Raw genomic sequence first — 25,104 nt, 5'->3', positions numbered from 1 at the left:
TGTTATATGTTAAAATATTTATGTTTTACTTATTTAAACTAATTATATGGTAAAAAACTCTATTTTGTACATATTAGTGTAAACGATATTTTTTGTCGATATTTTTGTACTTACCATTATATGTATAGAAAAACTACATTTTTGTGATCGATATTTTTGACATGATATTTTGGTATTAAGATATTTATGGTTTCGATATTGTGTTAAGGATCCTAATTTACGTTAGTAAAAGATTGCCTCTCAGGGAATGAATTCTTTGCTATTCCTTAGCACTGTCTATGTCACGGATTTCAGTGAAAGCTAATCAATTCTCCCCACTCCATCTTCTCTTCAATCATTAACAGCTGGGTACACAATGAGAAGCGTGCCTTTCAAAAGTAACATTGCACCAGCAAAAGGTCTGTCGAAGAAACTCTTTGTTGGAACCATGAAGACGCCCACCTGTATATCTGTGCTACTGTTCATTTTCTTCATCTTATTTTTCAGGAGCTTCTGCCAAACGCACAGATACCCTAGAAGTTGTGGTAAGACATCCCTCTTTCTTTATGACATCACATGCAGCCTTGAATGGTAATATCACAAATGTTGTTGACTATTTCAGAGAACGTTTAGTTACTATCTATGGTAAATTTTAGATATATCATTTATAAATGAAACACTAAAGAATGAACGGAACTGTTTCATTATAGTGTAGCGTCTGTATATTGTGCTAAGATTATCTTTGTCCTGGTAGTGTTTTACCCTCCTACATATTTCTGGTCTTTAAGGTACCTCATGTTGTCATCTGCTGATAGGTATTCAGCAGTTTTTTTGTCATGTTATACATTTTACAAACGTTTGTGCCATTCCATCCCCCCTCACTACCCCTCTCTTCCCACTCAAAGGCCCCTTCAATGGTTCCACTAGTGACTCTTTCACTTCAACCACTGACTAGTGCATTCTGGGCAATCCTTCAGCCTCAAAGAGCCACTATCTATTATATAACCAGCTCCAGATTAATAGGTTTGCAGAACCACAAGGGGACTGTGCAGCCTGACATCTTTGCTGAATTATAATGGTGCATTACAACAGACCGCTACGAGGTGACATTCTGCAGTCTCACTAGATTATCAAGAAGCATTCTTTGGTAAATGTAGTTTTGGTTGGGAACAGTGCTAACTTGTAAGGGTACAGTCAGTGGTGTAACATTTGCTTCCGTGGTGCGGGGGGGGGGACCATGGCCTGAGAGCTCCTGACTGGTTTGGGGGTGGGGGCTTCCATGTACTTTGCATTAGTGGTCCCCTCGAGTTTCTTTATGCCACTGGCTACAGTACTGTCCACTGCATGGTATACAGTTGTGTGTCCCTGCCCACAGTGCCCACCTGCGTGTTTCTGGTTTTGTCATTTTTTATATTAGCACTAGTGCCACCCTTATCTAGCGTGTGCACAGAGGTGCTAGGCCTCTCCTTTGAGATACGTAAGGTCCTGGACTTGTCCTGAGACCTGGAAGGGCTGACCAAGCCTGCCTGCATTGACACGTAGTGGCCTACTGCCCCTGATCATGGAGCTGCAGAGGCAGTTTACAGTGTCACTGAATTGGGGTCTTCTGGTCCACTCGTGTGAAGTACTGCTTCTGTGTGCTTATCCATTTACTAGCCACAATACTCTAAGTGTATGTTGTGCATTTTTATGCATGCAGCCTGCGTGATACATGCATTGTCTGTCTGAGTGAGACAGAGTGATGGAAGCCCATAGATCCATTTTGGATACTCCAGGGCTGGCCTTTGCACAAGATGGATGTGAGGTTGTGTTACCAGACAGTGATTAGTGTATTGCTTACATTCCTGAAGCAGCAGGGAAGGAACCTAGGCCAGATTACGAGTTTAGGTGCTATTTATCGCACCCGATAAATAACAATGTCACAGGGTACGTTATTTTACAGGTTCAATAAATAACACCTATTACTGTTGGTGGGCAATATCACCTTGAGGATTTGTGTGTTTAATACTCCAAAATCCACATGATATGGTAAATACCATATGTTTTCCCCCGTTAAATTTCAGCAGGTTTGACTTGACGAAATTTAATGAAGGTTGAGGTATTTAGCACACCTGATAATTATCGAATACACTAAGCCCCTGCCAGCTCGTAATTCTGACCCGTGAGTAAATTGGTTTACGCTTAGGTCATAATGTACCGACCAACTCGGAATCAGGGCCCTTGACCCTGAAATGAGGAATGTAGAGATAAGGCCTACTTTAGACATTCTGTTGGACTGTTTACTAGAATGGAGCTGCTGATTAGTTTTTCATGAATATAGCAGATGGTGGGAGAGAAGGTGGGGCTGCAGAGGTGATCCAACCTTTAGCAGAGGCCTGGCCATTTGTCTTTCTCTTATTACTCATTCGGTGTGCTTCTGCTGTGGGTGCCCCAACCTAAAGACTCTCCTTTTTTGAGAAGCATCACTCTACTCAAAGGCTGTGTCTATAAGAAAGCCTGGAAAGGATACTGAGAAGAGAAGCACCCTTAAACAGTTCTCCAGCATGAGACAGTGGATGCACATTTCCTGTATGCATTTGGTGTATACAAGTAGGACCCCACTACCCCAATTATGGTTCTAGTTCTATGTCCTCTACAGAGAAAGAGAGGAGTGCTTCGCAGAGTACTCAGAGGACTACTGTGCAAGCAGGGTTGGTGTTTGTAGGACAGTCAGTGTCTCAATGATGAGGGGACAACATCTGAGTCTGGACGTCTTGCTGGAGGAGCTGCATGCATTTCCCAAGTGCCTAGAACCCTATATGCATACCTGCCTGTCTCTCTGCTCAGAGAGGGACTGAGCCTGTTAACCCTGCAGGAGATGTGTCTATCCTCGAAGAGTGAGGTGTAGCTTGTCCCAGGAATCTGTGGAGTTCCCAGAAGGGAGGGACTGTGGAGTATGATCTGAATACTCTGGTGTTGACGGGCTGTAGTCTCTCCAAAATGGTTCCTGGCGAGACCCCTCTCATCATGACCATAATTGCAAATCCCAAACGGAGTTGTGATTGGGTGCCCAACCTGGTCTGTGCAGGCAGCAACTGCCAGGGTAAGAGGACTGTGCTTGCCCATACCTGCTCTAGCTGACGACCTTTACATAGACACTATTGCAGAACATTGTCCTTTTTCTGGGCAAGGCCGCAACTGCCCAGTTTTGTCATTAGCTTGTGTATGGCCATAACTTCCTGGAATGAAACATAATAATATTATTACAATGAACGGCAATAAGAGTTTTGGAATTGTCTCAGTCCCTTCTGTAATAAAGGCAACTATCTTTGATTCATGAGAACACGGTCTCTGGTCCAAACATATAATCAAGGTTTTTTCTTAAGCTGTAATATAACAAACATTAATCAGAAATATATAGTTTGCATTAATATCAAATAATGGTTGTATGACAGAGGCAAACATGGCTAAACCACACATGCTTCCACAATACAGAACGAACCATGAATGCATCTTAACCACGCAGTCCTTTACCACGCATGCCATAACCATGCAATTTCGCTGCAAAGGCATGTTTGGTAAGGGGATATCCGTGGTTGAGATAGCCGCTTAAGATTTTCTTTGAAACAGTACTTCAACAATGAAAGTTTGTTTCCTTAATGTGACTGGATTCCTAAGTATACTTTTCTGTATTCAGTTTGAACTTCAAACACATTTCCAAAATGTAAACAAACACTCTCCAACATTTCCCAAGTTTGCTTAAGAAGGGCCTTGCAGCAGCAACAGTGTATATCGATTGCCTAGCCAGGAAGCTCTGTACCACAAGGAACTTATACTTGATAACTACAAAATGAGAGCCGCCATTTGCAACATCATGAGAACTCTGTGGTTTCATGGGAATGTTGTTTCTTGAATTACACTCAGGCAACATATGTATTGCATCCTTCGAAGATGCAATGCCTCTCTCCAAGCGGGACATTTCTCTGAATCATGGGTACTCACAAACTTTCTCTCAGGGCCAAATTTACAGTGTGGTTTGTGTCCGAGGGCCACACTGGTGGGGGCGGGGTCAGTGGGGGAGGGGGCGGGGCTAGAACAACAACCTCCCTCTATCTCCCTCTCCCACCCTCTGTCTCCCTCCTTCTCTCTGCCTCCCTCTCTCTCCCTCCCTTTCCCTCCCTCCCTCGCGTTCCCTCTCTCCCTCCCTCTCCCTCCCTTTCCCTCCCTCCCTCGCTCTCCCTCCCTTTCCCTCCCTCTTTCTCCCTCTCACTCCCTTTCCCTCCCTGTCTGCCTCCCTTTCCCTCCCCCTCTCCCTCCCTCCATCTCCCTCCCTTTCCCTTCCTCGCTCTCCCTCCCTCTCCCTCCCTTTCCCTCCCTCTTTCCCCCTCTCACTCCCTTTCCCTCCCCCTTCTGCCTCCCTTTCCCTCCCTCCCTCGCTCTCCATCCCTCTCCCTCCCTTTCACTCCCTCTATCTCCCTCCATCTCCCTCTGCCTTCCTCCCTTTCCCGCCCTCCTTCTCCCTCTCCCTCTTTTTCCCTCCCTCTGTCTCCCTCCCTCTGTCTGCCTCCCTTTCCCTCTCCCCTCGCTCTCCCTCACCCTCCCTTTCCCTCCCTCCCTCCCTCGCTCTCCCTCTCTTTCCCTCCCTTTCCCTCTCTTTCCCTCCCTTTCCCTACCTCCCCCTCCCTTTCCCTCCCTCCTTCACGCTCTCCCTCCCTCTGTCTCCCTCTCCCCCCCTTTCCCACCCTCTGTCTCCCTCCCTCTGTCTGCCTCCCTTTCCCTCCCTCTCCCTCCCTTTCCCTCCCTCTTTTTCCCTCCCTCGCTTACCCTCCCTCCCTCCCTCTCCCACCCTCTCCCTCCCTTTCCCTCCCTCCTTCTCGCTCTCCCTCCCTCTGTCTCCCTCCCCCTCCCTTTTCCTCCCTCTGTCTGCCTCCCTTTCCATCCCTCCCTCGCTTTCCCTCCCTCCCGCCCTCGCTCTCCCTCCCTCTCCCTTCCTTTCACTCTGTCTCCCTCCCCCTACCTCCCTGTGTCATCTCACCCTGCCTGTGTGTGCCTGGGCTGAGACAGCTACTGGGGGCACACACACACAGCTGCACCGAGCACTTCACAGATCTTTAAAAGACCATTCACATGTTAATGAGGCTGTGTTCATCTCTTAGCGCCCCTTGTGCCCCACTCTGACTATGGCGGGAATCGCCTGGCCCCCACAGAACAGCAGAGTCTCTGAGTCGCGCTTTGGTTGCAGACACTCTAAAAAAAAAATTTAAAAAAATTAAAACTCGGGTACCATGTCTGTCAGGTCCGCGTCGCGCCAGGGAAGGCTTGCTGGGCCGCCAGCGGCCCGCGGGCCGTACTATGAGTACCCCTGCTCTAAGTGAACTACCGACCTATCCTGCCTCTGAACTCTGAATGCGCATGTTAGAAGGGGCGATCCCAGAGGCCAGGTTATGTCTACCCGACTCCTCCGTGACCCGCCTCTCCCACCAATAATGCCGAGCCTTATGAGAGATCTCCACCGGGGACGACCTCAAGTAGCGAATCGTACACACGAGGACCACACCACACTTACGAACAGACACTACACCGTGGGTTTCGTTATCAACTCCACCTTTGTTCTTGAGGGAGTAGCCTCCGGCTAATGAAGGCCTTTTTCGTTCAATTGGGACAGGACGGCCCGATGCCATGCTCGGACGCGTCTGTCTGGACGAGGAACTCTTTGGAGTAGTCGGGGGCCTGCAACACAGGGGCAGTGCACATGGCGTGCTTCAGGGCTTCAAACGCCTCCTGGCAGGCGGGGTCCAGCTAACTTTCTTCAGCTGGTTTTTGGAGGTCAATTCCGTGAGGGGCACTACGATGCTGCCATAACCCTTTATGAATCTTCGGTAGTACCCCGTGAGCCCTAGGAACGCCCGCACCTCCGTTTGGGTGGAGGGGGCCTCCCAGGCCACGATCGCATCGATCTTGGGTTGGAGAGGTGCTATGAGGCCTCTGCCGACCTGGTGCCCCAGGTAGACCACGGACCCCTGTCCGATTTGACACTTACTGGCCTTAATGGTGAGACCTGCCCTCTGTAGGGCTAACAAGACCTCCCGGAGGTGGAGGAGATGTTCGGACCAGTGGGAGCTGAATACCGCAATATCGTCCAGATATGCGGCGCTGAATTCTTCCAACCCAGCCAGTACCTGGTTCACCAGTCTCTGGAAGGTGGCGGGGGCATTTTTCATGCCGAAGGGCATTACCCGGAAATGGTAGTGACCATCCGGGGAGGAAAAGGCGGATCTCTGTCGGGCCCCTTTGGTCAGGGCGATCTGCCAGTATCCACTGGTCAGGTCGAAGGTGCTGAGGTATCGAGCAGACCCTAGGCGGTCAATGAGCTCGTCTGCTCGGGGAATGGGGTGAGCGTCGGTTCTGGTGACGGCGTTGAGCCCTTGGTGGTCCACACAGAATCTCAGCTCGGGGACAGCGCCAGGGGCCGCGGCCTTGGGAACCAGCACCACGGGGCTGGCCCGTGGGCTGTCGGAGGCTTCGACCACTCCCAGGGCTAGCATCTTGGAGACTTCGGCCTTGATGCAGGCTCACACTCGGTCGGGAACGCGGTATGCCCTGTGCCGTACCGGAGAGCCGTCCCCGGTGTCCATCGTGGACGCACCAACTAGTGACTCTGGGGACGAGGGAGAAAAGGTCAGAGAACTGTCCCAATAACTGGCGACAGTCCTCGCGCTGCTCGGGGGTGAGGGAGGGGGCGAGACTCACTCCCTCTACGGAGCCATCTTTCTCCTTCGCACACAAGAGATCGGGGAGAAGATCCGTCTATTCTTCTGCCCCGTCGTCGGTGGCGAGGAGTAAACTCAACTCGGACCGCACGAAGTGGGGTTTCAGGCGGTTCACATGAAGAACCCGCAAGGGGTTCCTCGGGGACTGGACATCAACGAGGTAGGTAACCTGGCTTTTTCGTTCCACCACTTTGAAGGGACCTGTCCACTTGTCCTGCAGGGCACATGGTTCCACAGGGGCCATCACCCAGACCTGTTGTCCGGGTTGAAACTCGACCAGAGTGGCATTCTGGTCATACCACCTTTTCATTTCCTCTTGACTGGCCTCGAGGTTTGCCTCGGCCAGCTCTCGGAACTTCCGAGTTTAGTTGCGAAGAGCCAGAATGTATCGAAATACATCTGGTGGGGGTTCCAAGGACGCCGTCTCCCACCCTTCCTTGACCAGGCTGAGAGGTCCTCGGACAGGGTGCCCGTAGAGCAGCTCGAAGGGGCTGAACCCTAGGGACTTCTGGGGGACTTCGCGGTACGCGAACAGGAGGCAGGGGAGGAGGAGGTCCCACTTGCGTCTCAGGGATTCCTCGAGGCCCATGATCATCCCCTTGAGGGTGCGGTTGAACCGCTCGACCAGGCCGTTGCCTTGGGGTTGGTACGGGGTGGTGAACTTGTCCATCACCCCGCACTGTTGCTAGAGAGACTTCATGTACTTGGAGAAGAAGTTCGTTCCTCTGTCGCTCACTACTTCTCGCGGGAACCCCACCCGGGAGAAGATCCCCATGAGGGCCCGCCCCACTACGGGGGCTGTCACCGTTCGGAGGGGGATGGCCTCGGGATATCGGGTGGCGTGGTCCACCAGGACCAGAATGAACCGGTGTCCTAAGGATGTTCGGGGTCAAGGGGCCCCATGATATCGATTCCTACCGGCTCAAAGGGGGTACAGACCACAGGGAAGGGTTGGAGAGGAGCCTTGCGTCGCCCTCCGCTCTTCCCGCTGGCCTGACACGTGAGACAGGATCTGCAGTGGGCCTCCACATCAGAGCGCATGTGTGGCCAGTAGAAATGGGTGACCAACCGGTGGTACATTTTGTCTTGACCCAAGTGTCCCGCCAAGGGCACATCGTGGGCCAGGTTCAGTAGAAATCCGCAGAAACGTAGGGGTACCACCAGCACTTGGGCTGACCCTAGTTCGGCAGACCTTTGTTCGCTATATAGCAGGCCATTTTCCCAATAGACGTGGTGGGAGCCGGACTGGTCACCGGCGGCCTGGGCGGCGGCCTGCTACCGCGGCCCCACTAGAGAGGGACAAGAAGTCTGCTCCAGGCAGAACTCCTCTCGGGAGGGCCCCCCTCTTGGCGCCACTGGGCCAACTCAGGGAGATCGTCCATGCTCAGGGCTGGATCACCAGCTTGGTCCAAGGGACCGGGGTCGGGGTCGCTGCTTTCACTGGGAAAGAGGTCAAGGCCTTCTGTCTGCCCGCTACCCTCCGGTTCGGCGGGGACGGGGCGAGGGTTTTCGTAAGTCACCTCCTCGGGGGTGGCCAACCGGGCCGCCATGGATCGGGTGGTCTCGCAGGCCCACTCGGGTAGGCCCACCATCTCGAGGTGAGTCTTGCTCTCTACTTGCTTCCAGGGGGAGCTCTCTAGAAAGTTACTGAGGAGACAGTCCACGGGCATGTCGGTGCGGACTGCGACTCGTAACTCTCCGCAGACGCCCTCCCACTCGAATGGGACCTGAGCGATTCTACAGGTGCGGACAGAGTTGTCAGCGGAGATCACCCTGCAGGAGGCATGGGGTACGATCTGGTCTGGGGTGACTAGGTGTTCTTTCACAGCAGTGATACTGGCCCCGGTATCTCGGAGAGCTCCTATGCGGAACCCGTTGACAGTCACCTGCTGTCGGTATTTCTCTGTTTTATCTGGCAGGAAGGTCCCGGGGACCATTTCTCTATCCCCCAGGGAAACTAAGGTCATGGCTGCTGGTTCCCACCCCTCGGGGTCCTCCATCTCCTCTTCTTCTTCTAGGGCTAGGTTGGCGAGGTGGCGCGCAGAGGGACCTGCAGCGGGAGTCTTCTTGAGCAGGGGGCAGTTGGGGTCATTGGCATAGTGCCCTGTTTGATTACATCGGTAGCAGGCTGTGGTGATTCTGGGTCCTGATCTAACGGGAGGGAATACAGCCTTTGCGTCCGGCGGGGGAGTCCCTGTCTGGTTCCTTGGGGACTGCGGGGAGGCCCTGCCTGGGAACCCCTCTGTCTATTCTGATTCCCTGCGCCTCTCTGACGGGAAGATCCTTGTTTATTTCGGCTATAGTCCCCCACAGGGACTCTGGTGTTCACCCATCGATCAGCCTCGACAGCCAACTTCCGGGGGTCGGCCAACTTGCTATCCAGAAGGTGCTGTCTCAGTTCTACAAAGCAATTGTTGGATAGGTGTTCATAGGCGATGAGGTCTACAAGTCCTTCGAAGGTGGACACTTTGCTGCCCTTGATCCCCCCTTCCAAGGCCTGGCTGTAGAAATTCACATATTTTACCCATGTGGTGCCGGGTATCTTTCTGCAGTCTCGAAATCTCTGCCGGTACATTTCCGGGGTGAGCCCATAGCGAGCCATGAGGGCGTCCTTCATATGGGTGTAGGAGTGCATGACGGAGGAGGGCAGATCCAGCAGGGTGTCTCTTCCCTCGCTGAGGAAGCGACCCCACAATCCGGCCCCCCAATCCTTCTCAGGTACTCGGTGGGCGGTCATGGCGACCTCGTACGCTTTGAACCACTGCTGGATATCGTAATTTTTATAATATTCCTTCACTACATCCTTGGGGATGTGTACCTTCGGTTCGACCGGGGGTCCAGGGTCTCTGTTACCCGGGGGTCGGGTCTCTTCGTTCCGGGCTTTAATTTCGAGCTCTTTCAAGCTGCGCTCGTGCTCGAGTTGGAGTTTCTTTCCTTCGTGCTCCCGCTGGAGCTTCTTTTCTTCCAGCTCCCGCTGGAGCTTCCTTTCTTCCAGCTCCCGCTGGAGCTTCTTTTCTTCCAGTTCTCCTTGTAGCCGTAACTGCTCTACGGCTAGTTTCTTTTCCGCCAGCTTTATTTCTCCTTGGATTTTAAGTCGGGCCAGTTCTAGCTCGCGGTATCGACAGACCTCTCTCCGTGCTGGCGTTCCGTGGCAGGGATTCGGATCCCTCTTCCCTCGGGCCGTCAGTTTCGGTCGACGGCTCCCCCTCTTCCACATTTCTTTCTGTCGTGGGGAGGGGGGCCCTGGCTTCTACCCAGGCCGTCAGGGCTTTCTGGAAGTCGTCTTTGGTGCTCAACCCAGTGGTAGCGATGCGGAAATGTTTACAGAATTGTTTTAATTCTTTGTGTGTATAATCTTCCAGGTTTTCTTTCTGAAATGCGTTTTTTTCGCTGGTTCCGGTGAGACTCATGGTTGCCCTTGTTTGGGTGGTGTATCAGTCGCTTTACTGTACGATTCTAGACATAGGCTCTTATCCGTCGCTTGCCACCAATGTTAGACGGGGCGATCCCAGAGGCCAGGTTATGTCTACCCGACTCCTCCGTGACCCGCCTCTCCCACCAATAATGCCGAGCCTTATGAGAGATCTCCACCGGGGACGACCTCAAGTAGCAAATCGTACACACGTGGACCACACCAACTTACGAACAGACACCACACCGTGGGTTTCATTATCAACTTCTTTATAATCACATAAAAAGTATTATCACTCTCATGTACAATGATCGAGGGATCGCAGAAAGTCTCAAGTCTTTAGGGTGGGGGTAGCGGGACAGTCTTAGTCTCATAGGCCAGTACATAGCGTACCCTGCACACAGCTCTCAATCCTCGAGCCGGGGGGATACAGAAGATGGTAACCGCACTGGTGGTCCTACTCACTTGAGGATGATTCAACTCGGGTTGGTAGCGTTGATAGTCCAGCCGGACTAGAGTGTTCCTCGAGCCGCGACGACATCAGCAGGGCTCGCTCTGGAGGAAGTTCTGGGGGAGCCGCGACCACGTCAGCAGGGCTGGGCAGGTTCGGTAGAGGTCTTCAAGATTCAAGCTCGAGCCGCGACGAGGTCAGCAGGGCTCTGATGTTTCAGTTCCAAGAACGAGCCGCGACAGTGTCAGCAGGGCTCAAAGAGTTTACGAGGTTCAGTTCAGCCGGGTTCAGATCAGCAGGGCTTCCTTGTCCAAGATACAACTGCCCGCTAGTTCAGGGGCGGGCCTTGATATAGTCCAGTGGCCCTTTGATGTCCGAACCCTCACAGGCGGAGGTCCGAGGCTTTGGGGGCAGCCCGTGGGTGAGGTCCCCCGGTTGGTCCTTTGATCCCTTTGAGGATGCGTCCGGGAATTCCCAGACGCCCAGCAGGTCTGGAGCCAGCACTCGGGGAGGCCAGAGGTGCAATCAAAACTGGCCCCCAGGGGGAAGACCAGAGGTGTGACCGAAACCAGTCTCTCAGGGGAGGCCGGAGGTGCCACCGAAACTCCTTGTCTTCTCTCACTATGGTAGCCCTCACCCTCCCAACGGGGGCTGGTGCGTCTGGAGCCTACGCTGCGCTGGGGCTGGGGTCATGCTAGGCCCACGGAGTCAGGGATCTCGGGAAGGGAAAATGGCTGCCGGTGGGCTTATGGGGCCTTGCGGGTTCGGGGCGCGCGGGCTGGGAAGGTGGCCTGGACAGGCCGATGCGGGTCGTGGGCGTTTGGTTGGACATGGGCAGGGCATCTAGGGGTTTCTAGGGATGGAGCTGGGCTAACGGGGAGCTGTGTCGCGGGAGGGGGGGGAACCACGCCAAGAGGCCAGGTCCAACAGCGCACGTGATCTGATAGTTCAGAGTATTGTAAAATTCCGACATGTCCTCCTTAGACACCGCCAGCTGTCGTGCCCCGCTGATCTTTAACTTCCCAGATATTTTTCTTCAAAAATTCTTCTAGATTGAAGGTAAGCCGAGATCGGGCCGAATCCACTTCGTGCATCTGAACAGCACTTCATTGTGGTCGGCGATAGCTTTCAACTTTAGCCCCTGTCTCACATGGCTAGATATCAGAGGTTGTAGCTTTCATCTTTTAGCCACTATTATTCACACAAAAAAAATCATATCTCCAGTTCTACTGATTGAATTTCATTAATTGTGGTGTCATTTTATTTGCTAAAATGTTCTCTTTTTCTGTATTGGTGTAGGATTTTTCTTGTGTGGTGTTTTTATTTTATTACTGTTTGAGTGCTACATAAATACACATTGCCTCTAAGTTAAGACTGACTGCTTTTGTTGCAAGCGACTAGAGAGTTATGCACAGGTTAATTTAGTGACTTTTTGTAGTTAACACAGGCAGGGATTGTGGTTGTTGCTTGAGAAAGGTCTTCACACTCCTCAATCAAAAACCCAATTTTTAGCATGGAGCCTCTGCATATTATTTTGCCAGGTTTAAATTGGAAGTTTAAAACTGAACATAGATTGCAATGGCAGGCCTGAAACATATTTTATATGGATGTACTTTGTTACCATGCGATGTATTACATTTGCAGTACTTTACAACTCGTCTTTTACAACGCAAGTCGATACCACGACTTGCGCTGTAGGGGTGCTGAACTTAGGAATAGTTAAATTTACTATGCCAATACCAGCCTACGTACAGTAGGGAAGGTGTTGGAATAGTAAATCTACTATTCCTTAGCCTAGAGCGCCCTCCAGCGCAAGTCGTAGTTACGACTTGCGTTGTAAAAGACGTGTCGTAACTGCACTGCGGGGTAACATCCTGCGTTGTAAAGGATGTTCCCCATTTTATATGGCTACTTAAGTCGGTGGCACAATAAGTGCTGCGGACCCACCTGTAGCATGTAATTTACAGGCCCTTGGTATACATTGTACCACTTTACTAAGGACTTATAAGTACATTAAATGCGACTATCAGGTGTAAGGAAAAATTACCATGTTTTAAGGTGTGCACGCAAGCACTTTAGCACTAGTTAGCAGTGGTAAAGTGAACAGAGTCCTAAAATCAACACAAAACATATTTCAGCTACAAGAGGGATGAAGGTAAAACGTTTGGGGGAAAACCACACTATTTATGTATGGGATCTGTACAGGCCAGTTTATTGATCATGCCAGCATTTTCATTAAGCTGGACTTCTGATTGCAGTAACGTTCTGAGTATATCATTCTCTAAGTAAACATTTACTATTTTTCTTACTTTAATTTCTGAGGATGCATCTTGTGAGTTGCTTTAGTAAGTCTATTTTTCAGCAATCACTCTATTTCCCTCTCTTTCACTTAATTGTACTGTAAGTAAGCCTGGATCGTGTTTGCAGTCCAGTGTCTAAATAGACAACTGAGGATCAAAGAGACCACATGCAGTCTGAAAGAGATGAAAAACTCTGGGACTTCCCAAAGCTGATTTAAATAGAACCTTTATAATATTTGCAAGAAATAACCTGACCTGTGATACACATTCCCCTACAGATAATAACGTTCTGCATTTGGTAGACCCAGTCTGTAATGTTCACGATTAACACGTTTATAAGCTATACCATAATTAATGGACACTAGAATTAAAAATGTTCTTCTCACCATAAATTATCACTTACCCTCCTGTAGCAAACCCTTCATACCATACGTGACTCAAACGGAAGGAAATCAATGGTACGCATTTAGTGTTTTGTGGGTAGTCCACCATCAGCCAGAGGTGTGGTAGTAATAACTTCTGTTACCGTGGCAATCTACTTCCCACTATATTTAGATATTTCTGCAGGCTTAGCATATGTCTCTGTACTTTCAGAGGACCTGCCATCAGGGCGAATGGTTTCAAAGCAATGAAAATCATTTCAATATCCACCATGTTTCACCCTGATGTTCATTTGTTTGACAAAAATCAAATCAAAAGGATTATGGCCCTGACATCATGGGACCTTCCTCCCTGGAATGTGGGGGTTATTTTGTTTTGTTTCTTTCAAGACAACAGGGTTTTCCTAGTGGTCCCGGACACTAAAAAAAGGTACGTCAGACCACCCGCTCTAAATAGGGCAGATGGTCTGAAGTATTTAGATCAACGGCCCAAACTCAATTGGACGATCGGGCTAAGATTTCTGCTGTCTAAGCTGGCAGGAGCACAACCGGCAGAAACATGATGATTCACCCAACTCTAAACAGTATACCCTGTTGTCCAAATTCTAGCTAAGCCCTAAAGTCTGTACAAGATGAGGATTTGTTTTGTTGCTCTCGTAGAATAACAAGTGCAAAGTTAGTGTTTATAATCCTCGAAAGAATGACTCCTGAAATAGTATGTACATATCAAAGTCTAATTCCTTGATTATAAGTATTATCCTAGAATGCTTCTCTGTATGCAGTATCAATTCCAGGTGGAGTTCTTTGAGTTCCTGTCCCTGCCATAAAAGGTCTAGCTGCATCCACTAAGTATTGTGACTGATTAGGGCCCCCTTCATTTTCTCTCAGCCACAGTTTTCATGCAGTAGGAACTGCTGTGAAAACCGTGGTGGAGACGAAACTCGTAATACGCTTGCAAGGATTGCAGCTGTCCCCCCAAGCATATTGAGGCCTCAAGACCACAACACCACCGCCGGGGATCTCAGATCCCTGGCGGGTGCAATGGTGCATTGATGGTCCAACCATCCTGCCAATCAGACCTCAGTGCCAGTGCCCTGACCCTAGTGTATGTTGAATTGGCTGTACCCAATTGGAAATGGCTAACTTACATTTAAGCCCCTAGTGAATGGTACCCTGGTGCCCAGGGCATGTATGTTAGAGGGGTATCACAGTGCTAGCAGCACTGGTAGTGCCACCCTGGAGGTCCCCAAAGTTAAACAAGTCCCCAGTCCGCCACATCAGACAGGTAGCGCAGTCCCGCACTGCTACATTGACTTTGCCATTTCGTACAGCCACCACTTCCCCTGTACATGTATGCAAGTCACTACTTTGGCAGGCCTACTGAGTCCTGAAGGTAGGGTGCAACTTGTGACACAGACAGGACATTTACTTTACATGTCCTGACTGTAAAACACACTAAACTACAGTTTTACTGTGAAAAGACTTGGCTGCCCAATGGACGATTATAGGGTTTCTCGGTTACTCCTCAGATGTCTAACTCCTTAACGGTGGGCCCAAAGTGGGCATTTTAAAGTATCAAACAACTAGTTACATTAAGCCCGACTTGTATCTCAAGTCTAAATTAATGTAACTTGTAGTGTGCAGCTTTGGCAAAGCTGCCACTTTATTGCCTTTAAAACTCCTGCGCCTTTCTGGGCACTCATGAATCATTTTGCATGAGACAGTTTTCTGCCCTCGTGGAGAGACTTCCCAGCGACTCTCAGGAAGGAAAACAATGAGGGATTGCGCGCCTGAGATGTGTCACCTTCCTCTTGCAGGAAGCCATTTAGGTGTGAACCCCAAAAGATAGGCTTCAAAGTTGAAGACACCTTTGAAGAGCAGATGTAGAACACCAGGTAGGAGGCTGCCCATTGTTGAGGTAGTCAGGCTAGCACAGGGAGCATAGAGGAGAAACCAGTTGTCAACGGGTTTCCCCAGCAGAGAATAGGCTTTAGATGGACATGCAGGGCTGGACTGGGAACTGAAAGCAGCCCGGGCAAATTTTGCTACACCAGCCCCCATCCGGCGCATAGTGAGCGAGCGCAGCAAGCGAGTCCAACCGCTACTAGGGGGTTTAGCAGGGTTCGCCCCCCAAGAAAATTTTGGAAAAAGACAGACCAAAATGGTAAATTTAACATCAGATTTTTCATTACATATTCAACTTTCAAAGCACAGTAAATAGTAGATGATGACCTTAAAGAGCACCAGGTTACCTACCCAGTCATATGTACCCATAGGCATTCTTTCAGAGAGCACCAAAAATAGACAAGTAGTGAATCAGAGAAAACAAAGTAAAAGTGAGACCAGCCCCCACATGGTGTGTAGCGAGCAAGCGCACTGAGCAACCACTACTGGGGGAGTTTGGGGGGGTTGTCCCCTCCCAAGAAAATGTTGGTGACAGAAAGGCCAAAACAAAGCATTTTTCAACACATTTTCCATTACATATTAGATTGTATTAACTTTTAAAGCATAGTAAATGATTACCTTAGGGAGCACGAGGATACCCAGTCATAAATCACAGACATTTCTACAGAGAACACTAAAAATGAAATGCCGAGCACGAAACATGAATTTAAATATAACCAATTTATACTTCATATAAAATAGCATGAAGAAATTTAAAACCGCACATAACTTCAAACAATTGTGCAAAGGTTCAGAGTAAAAAGTGTGCAACACAATGTGCAAACATTAAATGATTTTTATATCCTGGGTTTTGTAAACTTGCGCTGGTAGTGACATCCTGCTGAGATATGTAGTAAATGGGAATATTTTTAGGCCTGGTGAAAGGTTCCTTTTGCCAGGTCAAAATGGCAGTTTTACAACTGCACAAGCAGACTGCAATGACAGGCCCTGGCCTTGACACATGTTTAAATAGGCTACTTACGTGAGTGGCACAATAAGTGTTGCAGGCCCACTAGCAGCATTTAATTTACAGTCCCTGGGTACATGTAGAACCACATTTCTAGGGACTTACAAGTAAATTAAATTTGCCAATTTGGCGTAAGCCAATCTTACCATGTTTAAAGGAAAGAGCGCAAGCACTTTAGCACTGGTTAGCGGTGGTAAAGTGCACTGAGCCCTAAGAGCCAACAAAAATGGCTTATGCTGTAATAAAACAGATCAAACCTGAATTGAATTTGGAGGACTCTGAGGCCGAAAGGAAAGGGGCTTATCTAACCAGGTCGCAGCAGTCAATATGAACAATGTGTATCTAAAAAACACTTCACAATGGAGGCCTGTGGAAGACTAGTGCTACAGCTCACCATCCTTGAAGAGCATCTCCCCATGAAGTCCCAGTTTCATTTTGAATGTTTAACACAGGAGAGAGTTTACAGATGCATATTCCTTAAAGTTCTTTTAAAGTATTCTGAGTGTTATGTGAAGCAGATTAGCAGATACGTATGTCCATTTACTTTGAGGAGTTAATAATTGGCATATCCCACTGCCATTGCATCAACAGCAAATAGTTACAGACCCCCACCAACCATTTAGCCCAACCGTGACCATGAAGCATAGGTTGTCCTCAAGGGCACTTATGTGACAAATCACTTGTGTGACAACTTGTAGGACACTTTATGACAGGCATGTGCTTTACATGTGCATCGCATGTGTGCAGCCTTTTGAATCTCAAAAGAACCTGGAGGGGACTACGGAGATTAATCGCACGGCCTGTGCACACATTGTGTTAATGCATTCAATTAAAAACTCTGGATTTATAATCCAGCAGATCTGTTCCATCTCCCACCCATACAAAGCCAAATAAAAGCGTAGTAGCCATCTCCACCTCGTGTTATGGCGGGCACACTGCCTGCGCGCAAACATTTTTAATCATGATGATTTGCCCTTAGAAGGGTAGACACTTCCTCTACGTCTATATGGTCACCTGCTATCAGCATATACATTGTTTTTTCCCATTTAACTAAGAATTCAAACCTATTCCCACATATATCCCATATATGCTTATCTGGGCAAAGATCGTTCAGGGTCTACCATGCATATTACAATATTATCCGCATTTAGCAAAATCCCGTCTTCCTTGGATGACCCTTCACCAAAACAACTGATCTACACAATAGCACCGGACCCGTGCGACTGATTGTTTAATATTAATAACCTGTGTAAACAGAAGGAGCATGAGGGGGCACCAGTGGCAACACCAGAGTTCACAGATCCACGTCATACTGCATGTACATCAGTCTGCTTCTGCTGTAACATCATTCACACCCTGCACTGCATTCCATCACTAGCAGCAATGAAAGTCCCGAATGTGCGCTGCTTTGCAAGTGTTTTGTGGCGTAGTTTAGTGCTGTTGTCACTCAAGGGTACAGGTGCCTCAGTGTTCACTGTGGAAATCTATCAGTGAAGCAAACATCTGGCTGAGCCCCCGTGAATAGCAGCTTTCAGCAGAGATACTACAAGGAGAGAGACTTCATGCTCGGAGGGATAGACCATGTGCAGGTTACACACGACTGATGCACCAAAGATGCTCGGCTCCCAGATAAATGGGAGGCCACAAATGATTTACAGTAGACATGAAAGAAGACAGAAATGAAAGACAGTGGCGGCTGGTGCAAATGGAAAGTGGTGAGGTGCAAGACCAATGAAAGAACTTTGGCATGCGAGCAAGCATAGCCAGTGAGCTGAAAAGTTCTCAGGGGAATACTGGGAAGTTCTCCCTTCAGAAAACAAACAAAAACTGGTGTCAAAGGATGGATTTCCTAGTGAAATTTCTGCATTGAACTGCAAGTAACCCCTCTTCCCCAAGGCATTTGGTATATAGGGAATGGATTGGACCGAACCTAGGCACTTTAGCTGCTCCTATAATGTTTGTCTGAAGGGGGGAGACTAGTGGTAACTGACCTCTTTAGGGTGCAGATGAAGTACTGGCATAGAACTACACAAACAACACTTGTAAGTTTTGTCGTGGTGGCTCCAGTATGTGGCGCGCATTGCAGGATGGGTCCATGCACGATGAATTCGCAGACTGACTCTTACAGCCCACCTTCTATACTTTATTCTGCTTTTTTGTGTCTTTGAGCACAGGAAGCACGCAGGACACATTGCTGGCTTGTCCAGCACTGAGTTTGCACCCTAAAGAGCCCATTTACCATTAGCCATCACCCTTTACTGCAGAGAATAATATTGGGCGCAACTAAAATGCCTAAACCTGGTACAGTCAACTCACCCCAGATTAGTGTCATTCGGTGGGATGAGAGACTGCCAGAACATGTGTAAAGAGATTTAGTGTTTAAGATAAAACAAGTGCTTTCAAAATATATATTTTGGTAAAAATCAATCAGATTGTCCCTGGCTCCCACCTTTTTTCTAAGTTTCCTTTACTTCTTTATTAGGACACATTTCAAAACTCAGCTGGTAGCATTCTTGCAGTATCTCTACATCTTTCACTCCTTGTAGTTTCAAATGACTTCATCAATTAAAGCCATATACATATTGGTTCCCAAGCAGCCTTTAGATTTTTCTAATTAGCCAACTGTACATGTGGCTTGTTTTTTCTTTCACTTTTTGGCTGTCCTATGGCTTGACAGTACAGACGACCCCCCCTACCCCTTCCTTTTCAGCTAGAGGCCCACCAAGGTCACCATTAAATTATACTTTGTATACTACATTTTTAAAATAATGACTTGCATGTTCACTGCACGTTTAGTCACATACTGGGACTTCATAGCACCATATATATGCATGTCACTATTTATTCCCCACACTGGGCAAAACAGTGTTTAATTCTGAGACTGGCTGATTGTACAGTCATGTGCACTGATCACATTACCTGACTGAGCAGCGATAACGTAAGACTGCAATTCCCGATGTTCTTTTTTTAAGTTGCATGTGTTTTTCATTTTAGGTATTTGTTTTAAATGTTTTACCTAGAAGTGAAAGGCTAACAAAATAGCTACAGAGTATTGTGTTGTGTCCTTTTATCACGTCTCTGACGACATCACCATATTCATACAATGCCTTCACTCAAGGTTCCATCCTTCCTAAGTTGCACTCTGGATTACAGTTCCCATATACTATTTGAATGTGCCTCAATGTGAGCCACTGGAGGAGCTTGCCGCTCATCCCTTCCCTAAGAAGAAGTAAGTCAAGCGGACGCCAGGCAATGGCAGCTTTCAGCTCCAAGACTTGTGTCATCTCTTTCCCATGGTGATGGATTGATGGCTCACTGATGAGACCTGACTGGGTGACACTGACGCTAGGGGTCCAACGGACACCTCGATACATTATTTGCAGTTCAATCTGAAACTTGTACCTGCTCAATATCAACTTCCCTAAACAGATTCACGCTTTTGCTCATGGAAGTAGACACAGTGTATCTTATTACAAGGTAATGTCATACGTGAAAATGAAAAAAAAAAGAGGTGCAGTGAAATACCGTACTCGCTTAGGACCACACAATTTGTTAAAGCAGGAAAGGTGGAATTGAGTCCAGGTTTTCAGGTTTCACAATGGGCAATACAGCTCGTAGAAGTGTATGCCTTCATCAATTAAAGGTTAATGTTTTAGTTTCAATTCATGGGGTATAAGGTGATAGGCAGAACCCACATTTTTGACAGTTTTGCATAGCAGAAAGCTGATACAAGGGCTCTTCACAACAGACTGACTACCTTACACAGATTTTCGGGACATAGGTAGGGTAAGTCATATGATGTTGAGTGACTGAGGCTGGAATTCACTCTTGCCACTAGGCCACATCCCCCCCATGAAGTCTCTGATTAATTTGGGAGTAGGTTTCTGAGAGGACCTTGAGATGAGCCAGGCATCTGGCTGGAGCTTTCAGTAGCTTGCCTACCTTTATTTTTTTGTAAATTTATCTGCTGGTATTTTCAATGGTATTTGCTTTCATGTTAGCAACCAACTTGAAGTAAATTCTTCAAACAAAATAAAAGGAACTGGTGATTGATTTTTTTTAAGTGACATTCATTGTGAGAAAGTAAAAATGTATTAAGTACAATCTATTGTCCACTGTGTATGCACAAACATTTTTGTTGATTAACCATTTTCAGAAATATTGTGCATGTTTACATTTTGGTCAACAATCTGAGAAATTCCGCTTGGATGCTTACTTTGCACTGAAAATGTGTTTACTTAACAGGTGCTGACATTTGAGTCTGAAAATGTTTATGTAGTACGAACTCGACACAAAGGTATTGGGGCACCAGTTACATAGCACAAGGCCACATACATTTTTTTGTTTTATAAGCATGGGGAGATTACCTTATGGGCCCGGAATTATAGGATGTTGAGGGGGTGCCGAGATTCAAACCTGATTGCTCTGCTCGCTCCAAAGTCTGCAGCTCGAGCTCTAGCCGTTACACCACACATCTTCGCCCTGGAGGGCTTGTTTTCTTACAGTGAGGCTACTCGTTGCCTATTTCTTCATTTCAAAGCGGAAGCTTTGTTATTTAGCGGCTGGGGACATTTGAAAGAGGTGGGGCGTAAAAAGATAATCACACTGCACCGTAGCAAGCGAGCGTAGCGAGCGAGGCCGAACCCCCTAAGGAGGGAGAAAATGTTGAAAAAAGAGTGGACAAATGGTGCATTTTCAAGCAAATTTGTGAAAGCAGGAAGGTTATTAAAGCAATTGTAAAAGTGCAGTTATTACATTAATAAAGTGGTGTCATATAACATAGGTAGCTGTTTATTCATCTTCATCATAACCACAGAGCTTCATAACAGACTTTGAAACACAATGCATTGCTGAGTACCTCACAGATGTATTTTAATAACAAACAAATAAACAGGACGCAAACTAGCAGCATTAAAATAGAGTGTTCACTTTTTGTAATTAAAATCAGCACGTCTGTTTTTCATGGAAGCAAACTTCTCAATGACTTGAACATTGAAGTCTGGTATTCTTTTAACTAAGTCACTCTCTATAGAAAGCATTGCTAAGGCATTCAGCCTTTCCTGAATCATGGTATTTCTCAGGAATGTTTTAATTGTATTCAAAGCGGAAAAGCAAAGTTCCGCCTCTGCTGTTGTCATCGGTATGGTGATGAGTATTTTTAGTAAAGTCACTGGTGCATGTATTTAGACGCCACCCACCATGTACACAACTTACATAGCCCTTGACTACTTTAATGTAAAATATAGCAGCAGTTTCCTTACCTTAAACACTGGGGTTGTTGGCTGTGTTGTAGCAGAAAAGGAGGCTAGCGCCTCTTCTTCTTTGCTTGATTTGCCCAAAAATTAGTTCGGCAGCCTGAGGCTTTACCAAATGCTGAAAAGCAAATACAACAAAATGTAGTTGTGTCAACCAAACACACAGACTTTTAACAAAAGCATTCAAACTGTAAAATATGGGCAGGCATGTACAGTGGTGTAACGCAAAATGAGCCCCCCCCTTGCAGAATGTGCTGAGGCACCACTTAGTGATCACATCACGATGCATTTCTTTGAACATAGGTGGCTCTTGTTACAGAAAAAGTTGGAGACCCTTGGCCTAAGTGATCCACAAAGACTTGACCCTTTACACTGCACATTACATTTGGGTTATACATCAGGTTTCACCTTCTTATAACAATACACGTGATTTTTACTAAGTGGGCTAATGGAATTCCTTGCATTGACCAGTACAGTATAGGGGGCACACTTTTGGTTCCTATGTGTAGCCTACATGCAGACGGCGATCATCTGAATTATTAAGGGACTCAGATCACACTCCTGGAAAGTGGTTAAGCCTGCCTTAGCATTGCTTTTGTAGGCCATGTGGACTTCTAGAATGTTGACGTGGGCAAGCTGGCATAAGCTCTGTAGCCTGGAGATGAACATGTCACAGTCATAGACATGCCATTAGGAAAACGGACACTGGAACCAGGAGGACAGCTTTGCGCTTTGGCACAATTTTGATAACGATAAAAACACATTGTGCGTAGGATGTTGGAGTACTGCCTAACTAAAACACAACAGCTGTAGCACTTAGTTAGTAGTTGGTGTATAAATTATAGAGGTAAAATCTTCTTCAGTGAAAATTAATCTTCCTTTGAAACAATAAATGCACTATGGAAAATATGCAACCAATACAAATTCAAAGGAAGACTGAAAAGTGGTATTTTGTTGTTTTTGTCATTGCATCCAGATATATGATACAACAAGTAACATCATACTTACAAGAAGTCAGGACTACTGGCTTTGTCGATGGTTGTTAGTTGCAAAAGATAAATAAGCAGCAACTGTGGCTTGTATATAACATTGAAAAAGCTTCCACATAAAGCCCTGGTGACACCACGACAAAATTGAAAATAGGCTAACTCTTTACACAAACATGCACAAATACTGCTTGCTGGCTCACATTATTTCCCAGTATATGCTCGATGTATGATATTGGCAGAAAAACGCTGTGAACTCTCTTGGTAGATATCATTTCCCTGGAGTGTGTGTTTTTAAACCGGATCATAAGATCTTGGCCTAACTAGGTTCCAATGATTCTATGAGCCTCTAACTTCGTTATGAAGTGCAGTAGTAAAGCACTGTACCCCCAGCCTTACTTATTTATGTTTTTAAACAAGATTTGTAAATCCTGTGCTTGATTTGAAAATCCTGAGGCCCAGCAGAGTTCTAGAGCCACAAATCGAAAAGCAGACCCAGAAATCCTGCTTTAAAAATAATTTTTATTCATTACTTCATTGCCAGCGTGGGTCACTTTTGGGCCTTCACAGGGGCATAGGGGTCGGCTTCACAGGAGTACTCTGTTTCACAGAGTAACCCAGTTATTTACTGGACGGAGTGTAAATAAACAGAAAGTGTGAATGATTTAAAATATTTATTTTCTCAATCGCTAAAATGCACACGAAGGCCATAATTAAGTGACCATGTAAGCTGCACAGTAGGCGCAGGCATGAGCTTTCACTCAGTACAAAACATTAAAAAAAAGCTCATCGTGCAGCATTCAAAGTGTGGCAAGTAAAACATTGCATGCAATGTGTATTTCACAGCCAAGTCCACTCGACGATAACTGCCAAGGAGGCGTCCTCACGATTAGTGACCTGGGATCAGATCACATAACCTGAGCACCCAAAGCTAATTTAAGGCTTCCTTTCTGCACCAGTTATGGGCTGGTTGCTGTCTTACGTATCTGAAGAGCAGGAGCGAAGTTTAAAAGACTGTGCTTTTTTTGGGTTGGAAAAGACAAAGTAACAGCATTTGTGAACATTTCTAAAGCCAGTACAGAACACAATACATGACTGGCAGCAGGGGGGTATTGCGTGTTTCTGACCTGCCATTTAATTAAATTAGGAAGAAGAGTTGGAAAAGGAAAACAGTCGGTCTCGGTCAGCTCCTGAGGTGACGTAACAGAATATCTTCCGACCACGTTCTTTGCTTATTTAAACGAAGACTGTCAGTTGTAACCGAGAAACTTCCAGTAGGTCTTTTCATATAAAACGTTATTATTCATTTTAATGGGCTACAAATATCTTGCTCAAAGATTCTATTATAGAATCTTTTAACAAGATATATGTAGCCCATTAAAATGAATAATAAAGTTTTATGGCTATATTAGTCATGTCTCGTCCCATATGTTCTTCTTAGTGCTTCTAGTTCACTACACACGTTATATACTGGTTCTGTCTTCACAGTGAACAGAGAAGGCCTGGCTTCAGTGCGCCTTTCACTACTGTCACGTCATGAGGCACGAGTCAGTTCACGTGAACTGGGGACACTGAGTGACCCTATTACAGGAAATGTGCAGTTCCAATCCCTTTTACATACGTGGTTACCACGCCAGCAAGAGATGATTCTGAAAAACTGCACTTGTGCATTGGAAATAAAATCCTCTCTCCTTAAGGGACATTTCAATAATAAGAAAATAACATGAATGGTTGGTTCATTACATTACCACATAAAGTATTACCGAATATATCATGCTCCCAATAATCTTCAACAGGTATCATGCAAAGACAGTTTCAATGATGTATGCAATATGCATTACACAAAGGAAGAAACCAAGGAGTCATTTGAGTTTTTTGATAAAAGGCAGTATTATTCACCAAGAGACAAGGGGGAATGGTCTTTCACATGGCAATACAGTTAAAACAGCACTGTACAGAGCAGATCATGTGACAACCCAGTGGCACTTGGTGCAAGGTGCTATATACAATTAGTGATGGTGAAGGTGCAAGTGCTAAAGTGAACAGCGTGATCGACGCATGAAATTAAAGTATTTACATCAAACAATAGCTCCACAGAAACAAGTTGTAATCACTTTAAATTAAGATTTTTCAAAATTTGAATAGGAGCACAAAACGTGAAATGCGTCATATAATTTCAGCTGTGAAGTCGACGGCGTTTCGATCCCCTTTAGTCAGGATCGTCATCAGGACAGGGTTGTCGATGGAACCAATGAGTGGTGCCCAGGCCAGGAGACGTGGGTAGCCGAAGTCCAAGCGGTCGCTCAAAAGTCGAAAACTGATCGTAGATTGTATCTGATCAGCGGGCGGGATATTTTCAGCGCCTGAGTGAATCAGGGCTGTTGAAAGCAATTGGGGTCTTCTGGGGGTGGCTGCACGTCGACTTCACAGCTGAAATTATATGACGCATTTCACGTTTTGTGCTCCTGTTCAAATTTTGAAAAATCTTAATTTAAAGTGATTACAACTTGTTTCTGTGGAGCTATTGTTTGATGTAAATACTTTAATTTCATGCGTCGATCACGCTGTTCACTTTAGCACTTGCACCTTCACCATCACTAATTGTATATAGCACCTTGCACCAAGTGCCACTGGGTTGTCACATGATCTGCTCTGTACAGTTCTGTTTTAACTGTATTGCC

The 25,104-nt window shown here is 46.9% G+C and overlaps 1 protein-coding gene across 1 annotated transcript in view; it reads left to right on the top strand.

The window, feature by feature from the left end:
* Nucleotides 1–372: 372 nt before the first annotated feature.
* Nucleotides 373–25,104, top strand: part of LOC147727462 (afamin-like) — a 105,700-nt gene continuing 80,968 nt past the window's right edge. The window contains exon 1 of the mRNA XM_086961532.1: nt 373–524. Within this exon, the coding sequence (XP_086817658.1) occupies nt 428–524 (97 nt within the window). The 5' untranslated portion in view covers nt 373–427. The remainder of the gene's footprint in view (nt 525–25,104) is intronic.

Source organism: Lissotriton vulgaris, chromosome 3_1, assembly GCF_964263255.1.
Source record: "Lissotriton vulgaris chromosome 3_1, aLisVul1.2, whole genome shotgun sequence".
Taxonomy (NCBI): Eukaryota; Metazoa; Chordata; class Amphibia; order Caudata; family Salamandridae; genus Lissotriton; species Lissotriton vulgaris.
Note: the sequence above shows the minus strand (reverse complement) of the source record. Positions and strands in the feature narration are given on the sequence as shown.